Source organism: Onychomys torridus, chromosome 8, assembly GCF_903995425.1.
Source record: "Onychomys torridus chromosome 8, mOncTor1.1, whole genome shotgun sequence".
Classification (NCBI taxonomy): Eukaryota; Metazoa; Chordata; class Mammalia; order Rodentia; family Cricetidae; genus Onychomys; species Onychomys torridus.
In genome coordinates, this window is record NC_050450.1 from 59,671,894 (window position 1) to 59,684,004 (window position 12,111).

The 12,111-nt window shown below is 42.3% G+C and overlaps 1 protein-coding gene across 1 annotated transcript in view; it reads right to left on the bottom strand.

The window, feature by feature from the left end:
- Nucleotides 1-12,111, bottom strand: part of LOC118588328 (NACHT, LRR and PYD domains-containing protein 1a-like) — a 54,296-nt gene that overhangs the window by 24,662 nt on the left and 17,523 nt on the right. The window contains exon 4 of the mRNA XM_036194580.1: nucleotides 1,679-3,338. Within this exon, the coding sequence (XP_036050473.1) occupies nucleotides 1,679-3,338 (1,660 nt within the window). The remainder of the gene's footprint in view (nucleotides 1-1,678; nucleotides 3,339-12,111) is intronic.

Here is a 12,111-nt window from a genome sequence, read left to right on the forward strand (position 1 = left end):
CTGTGGTGTTTTGAATGAGATGTGACCAAGAGTCATGGGTATTTGAATGCTTTGTCCTCAATTGGTAGGACTATTTAAGAAAGCTTAGGAGGTATGGCTTTGTGTAAGGAAATATATTACAGGGGGAAGGGTTTAAGTTCCAAAGTCCTGAGCCATTCCTCATACACCCCTTCTGCTTCCTGCTTGTGGTTCAAGAATGATCTCTCAGCTGGAGTTCCAGTCACATCCTTTCCCTCTGCCATGATGGACCCTGATCCCTCTGGACCATAAGCCCAAATAAACTCTTCTATAAGTTGTCTTGGTTATGGTGTTTTATCACAGCAACAGAAAATTAACCAACACACTAGGCAATCTGTCTATCAATGAGTTACATCCTTAGCCCTTAATATTTTGAGACAGTGTCACAATATGTAGCCCAGGCTGGACTGGGACTTCTGACCTTCTTGACTCAGCTTTCTGAATTTGGGAAGAGAGGTGTGCATGACCAAGTTCAGTTAATCCAATTCTTAATGCTGTCCTCTCTGAGACATGGAATTCTGGAGGATACTAATTTATTTTGTTTGGATAATTGATATATCTTACTATTCTACAACAAGTATGTTTTTAATTAGGTCCTACTATTCATATAAAATGAGCCATTGAGACAACTTCCCATATGTGTATAACACAGTTTGATCATCTCTGTGCCCTCTGACCCATTTCTTTCTCCTCTTCATCCTCTTCCTGTTCTCTAACAGTTGCTCCACTACTTTTGAGTCATTTACTTTTCATGTGGGCTTTTGTTGTGTTGTTCAGATTGGTGTCAAAGCCAGAACTTAAGGAGTCTCCCAGTTTTAGCCACCAGAATGACGGGATTTCAAATGTATGTCGGCCAAGTCCTGCTCAGCTTATCCGGGGAAAAGCTTCAATGTGCAGAAACAGAAGACTCAAAGGAAAACATCTCTTCCCTGAGAATCTCTCCCTTTCTGGTCCACTTGAGCGAACATTCTCTTCTCTGATACCTGGTGTGCGCCTGATCATTGCGAGAGTCACACCCCATGTAATTAGTGTACTTGACTGCCTTAGCTCCACTTTTTGATGTCCTCATGGAAGCAACTGTATTTTTCCTCCTGTAATTGATTGGTAGGGCCTGCCATGAATGAGTGCTTAATGAATATTGATGGTGTGAATCATCTAGAGGGGAGAGACATATCCTGATACCGAGTCACCAATACAGCACAGTGGAAGGGGAAGCGTACCTTGCTACTGGGATTGGTAAGAAATTAGGACTGCTTCAGGCTGACTGCCAGGGTCTGAATGCCTTCACTGATAAAAGCTGGTAGTGAAACCAAGGTCACAGTCATGGGCAAGGAGGATGGTGCCTGCAGGAGCTGAATGAGCAGTTTCTCAGAGAGAAAGCATGGTAAGAGAGAGGACCAGTAATTGTGGGCCATTTGAACCTTGTGAATGGTGAAGGTAATTTGAATCAGAGAAGGTGGGTGATTCTCCCTGAGGGATGGGAGAGATAAAGGCTCATAGCACCAAATAGAGAAAGGTGATCAGATTCAGCAGTTAGATGCCTCTGGTAACCTGTATCCTGCTGCCCTGGAACCAGCTAAGAGTGCTGCTGGTGCTCAGAACATGTGTGCTGATGGGATCCACAGGGACGCTGGAGAGAGGGCTGTGTCTAGATACTCACAGAACCATCCTGGGGGCTTTCAGGGTTTGTCCCTGATATCCATCCCAATTCAGCTGAAGCCTCTTCACATGGTGGCAGTACTTAAGGCAGAAAGTGACCACCATGAGCTCCACATCTGTCATCACATTTGTCTTGAACACTGAGTGTGTCATATCTGTCGGGTCACACACCTCTTTTTCTTGAAGATTGTGCATCACCTGTGTCAGGAACTCTTCATTCTGAGTCTCATAAAAACAATGAAACAATCCTGTAGAATAGAGATGTTGGTGCTGGGGCAATGCCCTGGCTTTATCCAGCATTTCCCATAAACTGTGCAGATGTAAGCGGGTGGTTAAGATCTTCCTCGTTTTGTTTACCCCTTGTTTACCCAAAAGGCCAAACAGGAAGTGTATGGTGGGTGCCTCAAACAGGTTTTGCCTTCCATACACTTCTATCAGTGTTTCCACAATTCTGTAGATTTCCGTATCACCATGTTTCTCCTCATTATTCCCCAAGATGCAGGACATTGCTGCAAAGAACTCCTGGAGACACAAGTGGGCAAAGCTATAGCTCAAAGAACTGGGCTGCTTTTGAAGGACTCCCATCTTCAGGAAAAGGGCAGCGATATCCTCAGATAACCCATGTTCCCAGAGATCTCTCTTACTGAACAGAGTCCTTCTTCTCCAGATCCCCTCAGCAGCCAGTGAGCAGAGTCCTCTGAGCTGTGTCTCTAGGGTACACTCTGGAAATGTCTGGAAAAGGTATTTCAGGCAGAGAGCTGTGGTGGTCTGTGAGGTCAGTGAGAGGTCTCTTCCCTGCTCCATCTGCTGTTTCAGGCAAGTGCAGACCAGCCAGGTCACCCAGGGCACCAGACACAGTGTTGAGAGCACTGGGTTTGAGTCAACCAAGTTAAAAGCTTTAATTGCTTCTATTTTCTTTGAAAAATATCTGTAGATATATTCCTTCTGTCCAGACTCAGAGAAACCCAGGACTTCCACCCAATGTGGCTGCTCCAAGGAAGGAATGAACTTCTGGAGAGCTGTGGTCCTAGCTGTGAGTAGTAAGGAAGCTCCAGGAAGTATGGATTTCCCCAGCAAACTGCCCAGCAGTCTGTACACAGGCTGTGGCTGGCTCCAGTGCAGACAGAGCTCAGGATTCTGCTCCTCCAAGACCCATGCTGGCTCATCTATGCCATCCAGGATGAAGAGCAGCTTCTCAGGGTGAGACAGGACCTGCCCGATGGAAGCTGTAGGTACAATCTGGTCTTTTGTTATGAGCTCAGCCAGACTCAGCTCTTCACACTGGGCCAGCTCTCTGCAGCTGAAGTAGAAGACATGCTGGAAGCGATCCCTGTAGAGCTGTCCTTCCTCCCATGCTCTCCTCACCCGCCTGGCCAGTGTTGACTTCCCAATCCCAGCAGCTCCCTCTAATATGACTAGATGAGGATCTTCCTGCATATCTGGGCTTGGATGAAATAAGTCTTGGATCTCAATCAGATGTCCTCTCTTCTCTGCTACACCTTGATGCCAGCTTTCCCTGACCAAGGTCTCCTGGCTTCTTGGGCAAGATTTTTGTAGTAGTAGTAGCTGTGTGAAATTTTGGAGCAAACCCTCTGTTTCCAAGGACTTTGTTTGGTAAAGATTCTCTCTTCTTTCACTCGGATGTTCTTCTGAAATGATTCCTAAATAAAGGAGAGAAGGATGGAACATAACTGTACACAGTAGTTTATTCTTTCATTCCTTTCTTTCTTTCTTCTTTTCATGCTTCAATAATTGGATAAGCTTAGACATCTGTCTAAGATGTACAACAAATTGCCTATGGACACTTGTCTGAACAGTGCAGTGCAAAAAATGTGACCTTTAGAATGTAGAAGATTCTAGTTCAAGTATTCACTTGACCTATAATAATGCTTCATCTACATACCAGATACTTATCAATGTCTTACTCTGTGCCAGAGCTGCTTTTGGTGCTAAGAATAAAGGGTGAGTTCACATGCACAGCTATGTCTCTGTTCAGTCTATGGTATGATCCTGTATCTCCACTGAGCTCAGTTTTCCCATCTGTAATTTTGGGGCTGTGGTCTATCCCTGTAGGAGGCCATGGAGTACTGGGAGATTACAGACAGTAGAATCAATGTCTGCTCCTGACAGATCACATTGGCCCCCACCTTTGCAGTCCTGACAACTTCATTTTATAAGTCCTGGGATTCTTGGTCTGTGGGGATGGTCTTGGGATGCCTTAGAGTTTATGTTCAGGACATGGACTTGTCCCTGTCCCCAGGACTGGCAATCCTTGGTTATTTGGACTGCCTTCCAGATATCATTGGTAACAACAAGCCTTGTTTGTGGATATTGTTTGGATGTCTTTTGTCCTCCCTGAAACTCATGTAGAAACTAGTTGCCAGTGTAGCAGTATGGGGGAAAGAGTCTAGGGTGAATGTTTGGAGACATGGCAGCATGGCCCTTATTAATTGATCAGTACTTTTCTTTTAGAAATGAGCAAGCTTTTGGGGGAAGGAGTTTCCTTTCTCTCTTGAAGGTACCCTCTTGCCAGTATAATGTTTTTTCTTAAGCTGAGCTGTCATGGTCTCTACTTGAACTTCCCGACTCCTGAACTACAATTCGATATACATGCTCTAAACAAACATGCAACAAAAACCAAAAACCACTCTGCATGGTGGTGTAGTCCTGTAATTCATCACTCAGAAGACAGAGGCAAGAGAATCAGGTGCTCAGTGCCAGCTTTTCCATATGGTGAGTTTGGAAAAGTTCCTGAGCTATAACTGTTGTGGTATTGTGTTCCCCAAAATATTGTGCACCCTAATAAACTTATCTGGGGTCAGAGAACAGAACAGCTACTAGATACAGAGGCCAGATAATGGTGGCACTCATGCCTTTAATCTTAGCATTCCAGAGGCAGAGATCCATCTGGATATCTGAGTTTTAAGGCCATATTGGAAACAGCCAGGCATGGTGACTCATGCCTTTAATCCCAGAAAGTGAGCCTTTAATCCCAGGAAGTGATGGCAGAAAGCAAAAAGGTATATAAAGTGTGAAGACCAGAAACTAGAAGCTTTTAGCTGGTTAAGCTTTTAAGCTTTGAGTAGCACAGTTCAGCTGAGACCCATTTTAGATGAGGACTCAGAGGATTCCAGTCTGAGGAAACAGGATCAGCTGAGGAACTGGCAAGGTGAGGTGGCTGTGGCTTGTTCTGCTTCTCTGATCATCCAGCGTTCACCCCAATACCCAGCTCCAGGTTTGTTTTTATTAATAAGACCATTTAAGACTTATGCCACATATAATCATTAATCAATCCAATCAATCAATCAGTCAGTCAATCAAACAAAAACAGGAATAACAAAAATTTCCCAGTCTCTGTTTCCTGTCCTGCCAATGGAAAACACACAAACACACTTACTCTTGATGTCACCTGCTCCACCGTTCACCATGGCACACTTTGTTGGCTTTCTCCCCCCTTCCCTACTCCCTCTTCCTCCAGCCAGTACATCCAAGGTGTCTTCTCTCCAGTTTTGGACCTGACCACAAATCTCATCTCAGCATCTTCTTTGGAAGAAACTCAAGATAAGACAAATAGTACAATGCGCCATGAACCAGAATCCAAGCACCTGACAGATGCCCAAACTATAAGGCAGGTGTCTGTCCTGTCCTAGCCACAGTGCTGAGGAAAATTTGGAGAACTCACAGAGTGTAGCATCAGTTCACAGAATCAGCCATTTGAGTTTGGCTTCAGGGACCAACATGCCTCTGAAATCAGGATCTATAGATCTGCTTTCATTGTCTTCTAACATCTACTGAGTGCACCAGGCTGGCCACTCATGTCTGTGACCAAGGTCTGCCTGGCTTAGGCCATGTCTGCCCCAGGTGCAAAGGGAGGGCTAAGTTCCTCCAAAGCCATGCTCTACAAGATCTTCCAGCTGGAATGTATCTGTTACCAAGCACACATCTAAATCCTTTGCAGTTCTGTCACACTTCAGAAATCCCTGGTGCAGCAAGATGGTTCAGAAATTAAAGACCTGTCAGCAGAAGCGTGTGGACTAGAATTTGGATCCAGGGCCCCAGGCACATGCTGTGTTTGCACTGTGGTCCCTGTCACTTCAGGTTCAGCAAGCTGAAACACAAGATCCCCAGAGCAAGATTGCTAGCTAAACTTGTTTCATTGACAAGCTCTGGATGTGGATGATGGGAGATTCTGCCTCAATGAATAAAGAGAGAGCAACTGAGGAAGATTCTAGACATCAATTTAGGGTGTCCACATACACACACAGTGCAACTCCCAACATATGTATGCCCAGCATATGCAAATATGCATACACATATGTATTCACAGCATACACATACATGTAGTGGATAGCCATCCCAGCATTGGCCTGGAAGTTCCAACCCCCATTGAGGCTTCGGTAATGGTCACGCCCACAAGGCGGGGCTGAGGGAGGAAGCAGAAGACCAAGGATCGGGAAGAGGTCTTGCGCTTGGTTCCCGGACCCTGGATGCTGGAGGTAGACCGAGCAGAGTTCTCCAGAGAACACTGCCGGACTGCGCTATACCTTTGCCAGACCCTGCAACCTACCCCTTCATTTGTAAGTTAGCCCACAAAATAAACCTCCCTTTTAACTACGTGGAGTGGCCTTAATAATTTCACCAATACATACATAAAGTGAAAAGGCCAATTAAAAGTCTACAGAAAATAGATGGTAATGGGAAATACCCTAGTAAGTAAAATAACCCATGCCTTGGGAGATAACTGCCACATTTTCTCTGTCATTTCTGAATTTTAGCTTGATACATTTAGATTTATATGTTTAATTTGTTTTTTAAAGTTTACTTTAAGTTAATTTTTGAGAATTTCTTACATTCATTCTATATTTACATCATTTCCAGCCTTCTGTAACTTCTCTGCCCCTCCAACCCTTCCTGTGTCTCCTCTTTCCCATTAAGTTCACCTTTTCTTCTTTATTTATATATAGATCCATCCATCCATACATGCATCAATACCTACATTCTCTTGAGTCCATTTAGTGCTGCTGTTATATGTTTAATGTTGACCTCTTGGGCTTTGATAACCTATGAGGGACTCATCTCTGGAGAAGACTGAGACCCTTTCTCAGCATCAATTAATTGCCTATAGCCTTTCATCTAGAGGTGGGCACGTGAGACTTATTTGGAGTGTCTCTAGAGACCAGGAAACTATAATGAGCCCACTAGAGAGGTAAAGTAAGGGATCTTAACTGGTGTGGGCAGAGAACACTTGTGATATAAAAATGGGGTTCAAGGTTGAAGTGAGGGTATGGATTCTGTGACAGGGGAGAGGAGTGTGTGGGATGGGTAAACCAAAACTATGTTTGAAAGATCCTATGAATACACACTGCTTTGTAAGCTAATAAAAAAAAAATACAACTTAAGTAAATGTAAACTAGTGAGCAATGGGTGCACTGTGCTTTCCTCAAAAGACATGAGTTACTAAAGGTAAATCCCAGTGCTAAGCATGGAGTACCTCCCTCAGAGTTATTAATCAGAGAAGATTCAGAGACTCCAAAAACAGCAAAGCCTGTTGCTGTTGCTCTTGGTGGTCTACCAGAACTACAGTTTAGACCCTATTGCTGAAGACATAAAGCATTTTGTTACAGGACTTAGAGACTCCAAGTTGGAACAGTCGTGAAACTTCTTCCATCCTGGCTAGCTTTCATAGTACTGGGAAGCTGATGGGGGAGAAAACTCATCAATGTTATTACCTGGTGATGACCCTGAATGCTGCAATAGTGCCCTCCATACAAGACACTCTCACTGGTGCAATAGTTGCAAGAAGGTTATAGTGTAATCACTTGCTTTTTTATTATATTTGAGGAACTTCTTTCTTTCTTTCTTTCTTTCTTTCTTTCTTTCTTTCTTTCTTTCTTTCTTTCTTTCTTTCTTTCTTTCTGTCTGTCTCTCTCTCTCTCTGAAACAGGATTTCTCTGTGTAACAACCCTGGGTGTCCTGGAACTCACTTTGCAGACCAGCCTAGCCTTAAACTCACAGATAACCACCTCCTTCTGCCTCCTGAGTGCTGGGATTAAAGGTGTGCACTACCACACCCAGCTGATTTGAGGTATTTCTGATTATATTTGAATTTCCAGGGAGGGAATTCACACCTGGTACTGTAAACGTGGTCCAAAGTCCATGGCTCAGGAGGTCCTAGGCCCTAGGGGAGGACCTATTGCTGTTGTTTTGCTAAATGGACATATTGTTAATCTGCCTTCTTAATATTTATGTTTATTCCCATTGATTAATATTTCTCTCAACCTTGTCCTGAAAAGATTCTCTCTGCAGTGGGCAGCAACTAATGTAGAGACCCATGTTTAAAATGCTGATTCAGTGTCTGTTATATGCTTGGCTCTAAGTGGGATATCTGAGTGGGTCACCAAGGCTCTGGGAACATTGCAAAACAGATGGCAGAAAGAATGAAAGATCTGAAGGACAGGAAGGAGTGTGTCCCTGGAGATGTGTCTTTCTATATGTTTCATGGCTGTTGTGCTCATGAATTCACTACAGCTATAGTTGCTTTTACCTGACTTATGCAATCCCAACCCAACAAGGTCAGTCATTGTTCTATCAGGCAGCACTAATTAGATTGAGAGGTTTAAAAAACAACAACAACAACAACAAAACAACCAACAATGACAACACCAACAACAACTCAAAACAAAAGAAAGCAAAATAAAGGGAGAGGACTTGAAATGGAAGCAGATGTGTTGGGAGGGTGTCCTGGCAGAGTGAGAAGAGAGGAGTTGGGAGTGGATATGATGAAGCTACAGCATATTGATATATAAACTTTTCAAACAAATAAATAAAACTTATGCCAGACCTGCACTCCCAGACACAGCACCCCTCCACTCTGCTCACAACACTTTTGCTTCCCAGGGATGCTGATATCCTTCTAGACCCTCTACCTCTCCATGGGACCCACCTGATCCCCAGGAACATCTTAACTTACACTGGTGGTGTGGACACCTACCTGTATTCTCTGGAGCACTCTCCTCCCCAAATCCTGATAGCCCTTCCCAGGGACCATGATCTCCTCCTAGTATCTCTTCCTTCCTTTGGGACTCACTAGATCACAGACCCTTCTCCAGCTCGAATCCTCTAGCTCAGGCTGTGTACAGAGACACAGGTAAGCTACATGTGTTCTGTGTACTCCCCATAAGCCACCCCAGCAACTCTCATCAACTCAAGGCTGCTTACACCACATCTGTTTTTCACGTTCATCTTGGTCCACACATCCTGTGCTTAGGTCCAGCCTGTTGAGTCTGCCTGACCCTTCCCTGACTACTCTTCCCATTTTCTAGACCTGGCCCCAGCCCAGGCTGATGAGGTCCTCCTACACCCTTCCTAACCCCATGTTGAGGCAGGGTGGCACATCCTGTGTGTAAGCCCAGCCTGCTGTTTCCATATCAGAAATAGAGGCAACAAAGAAGATCATATGCCTAGGTGTCATTGCAATAACAAGATGAAAAATCAAAGCAATGTTTGCCTCCTCTCACTTCAATAGTCCCATAGAAATGTTCTTCAGGGAGAATTACCCAGATGAACCCTAGGACGAAGAATTTAGTTGAACAATCATAAACCTCAAAGAATTAGGAAGTTTAAAGAAGTCAGAAAAAACTAGATCAATGAACTTAAAGAGAATGAACTCAAAGAGAATAATTGCCTGGGTCTTGTGTAAGAAAACATAAACACAAGGCTGAATGAAACACAAAGATAATATGGAATTGGACAACTGGATTCAACAAAGAGATAGAAATAGTGAAGAGAACTCAAGCTGAACTGAAGATAAAATTGAAAATCTCAAAAATCCGATTAGGAAACACAAAGGAAGGCTTTAGAAGTAGAATGGATCAAGTAGAAGATAGAATACCAAGACTCAAAGATAAAGTAGATGAATTAGATTACATAAGCAAAGAGTATTCAAAAATTTAAAAAATGGATGAACATGTAGGAACTTTTGGATATCATGAAAAGACCAAATCTTCTATTTATAGGCACAGAAGAAGGAGAAAATAGTCGATGAATGCATTAGGTCTTCAACAAGATCACTGAAGAAAACTTCCCCCATTTTAGGAAAGTTAAACACACACAGATCTAAGAAACACACAGAATACCCAATAGGCAGGACCAGAAAAGAAACTTCCCATGACATAGTACAATTAGTGTGCTGAATACACAGAACAAAGAGATGGTAGTGAAAGCTAGCAGAGAAAAAACAAAACAAAACCAACACATACAAAGGCAAATCTGTCAGAACAACAGCTGATTGTTTCATGGAATCTTAGAAAGCCTGAGGTCCTGCAGCAATGTCTCCATGTTTTAGAGGCCATGGATGACAACCTTGACTCCCTGTTACAGTCAAAGGAGAAAGAAAAACTTTCCATGATACAAGCAGGCTAAAGAATTCATATCTACCAGGCCAGTTCTGCAGTGAATACTGGAATGAATACTTCTAGTGAAGATTGGAACAAGCAGAGCTAAGAGACGGTGGAAGAAAAACAAATAATCACCAAAACACAAATGTGACTAAGAGCACAAAGGACAAACAACAACAAAATTACTACAATCAACACGCACACTTTTCAACAGTAACTTTATAAATATTAATGACAATGTTCTCTAATAAAAGGAAGGATAAAAAGGGTTAAAAACTGAAGCCTGGACTGTAGGAGCCTGAGGGGTCAAGGACACAATAAGAACATGGCCCACAGAATCAACTAATCAGGGCTCCTAGAGGCTCGCAAAGACTGAAGTGACAATCATGGACCCTGCATGGGTCTGAGCCAGGTGCTCTGCATATATGCTATGGTTCTGTATCTTGGTGATCTTTTCAGATTCCTAATGGTCAGAGTGGGGTTGTCTCTGACTCTTGGCTGCTCTTGGGACCCTGTTCCTCTTACTGGGTTGCCACACTCAGCTGTGGTATGAGGATTTGTGTCTAGTCTTATTGTAACTTGTTTTGCCATGTTTGGTTGATAACACTGGGAAGCCTGTTCTTTTCTGAAGGGAAACAGAGGGGGAGTCAATCTGGGAGACAGAGGAGGGAGGGACTGGGAGGAGGGGACAGAGGGAAAACTGCTGTCAGGATATGTAGTAAATATACAAATTAATGGAGATAAAGCTACTCATTAATGAATAATGAATAAGTCAAAGAAGAAATCAAGAAAGAAATAAGAAAAATTCTATAGCTAAATGAAAATGAAACAAATGAACAAAACAAACAAACAAACAAAACCAACAGAACAAAACCTCTGGGATGAGTTAAAAGCAGTCCTATAAGGGAAATTTATAAGTCCGAGTACCTACATTAATTATCAAAAAGAGCACAGATAAATGACTTACTGAAGAGATTCAAGATTTTTGAAGAAACAAGAACAAACAAACCAAAAATCCAGTATATGGCAAAAAAATAATAATAATAAAAACCAGGCAGAAGTTAATGAAATAGAAACATGGAAAACAATACAAGAACCAATAAATCTAAAAAACATCATTTCTTTGAGAAGATACAGAAGAGTGACAGACCTTTGGCTCAACTAACCAAGAGGAAAGAAAAAGAGAGAGGACCAAACTGAACGGAATCAGAAATGAAAATGGAAACATTACAATAGGCACCAAAGAAATTCAGAATGGTACAAGAAAATAGTCTAAAAACCTGTACTCTACTGAGCTGTAAAGTCTAAAAGAAATGGACAAAATTTGGGATTCATCCAAGCCTGAAAGTTAAACCAAGAAGAGATCAACAAACTAAACAGGCAAATAACAAATAAGGAGATTGAGACAATAATAAAAGGCCTTCTGACCAAAATCAGTCAGGCAAGATGGATTTACAGCAAAATTCTACCAGAAATCTCAAACAAGATCTATAACAATCCTTCTAAAGTTACTCAAAACAAACAAAAACCAACCCTCATAGAAACAGGAGTATTTCCAAACTCCTTCAATGATGTCAGTTTAACTCTAATACCAAAACCACACACACACACACACACACACACACACACACACACACACACACACACACAGACAGAGAGAGAGAGAGAGAGAGAGAGAGAGAGAGAGAGAGAGAGAGAGAGAATAACACCTTTTAAAAACTATATTCCAATTTCCCTGGTAAAGATGCAAAGATCCCTAATAAAATACTTGTAAACCTAATACAATTATATATAAGAAGATCATCCATCATGATCAAGTTAGTTTTATACTGAGATGCAGTGATAGTTCAACAAACATATATAAACTAATTAAGATAAGAAATCATATAAATTGTCTTAAAGAAAAAAATTACATGATTATCTTAGATACAGAAAAATCCTTTGACACAATCTATCATTCTTTTATGAGTAAAGTTGCAGAGACAACAGGATCAGAGGACCCATACCTCAACATAATGAATGTTCTTTATAACTAACA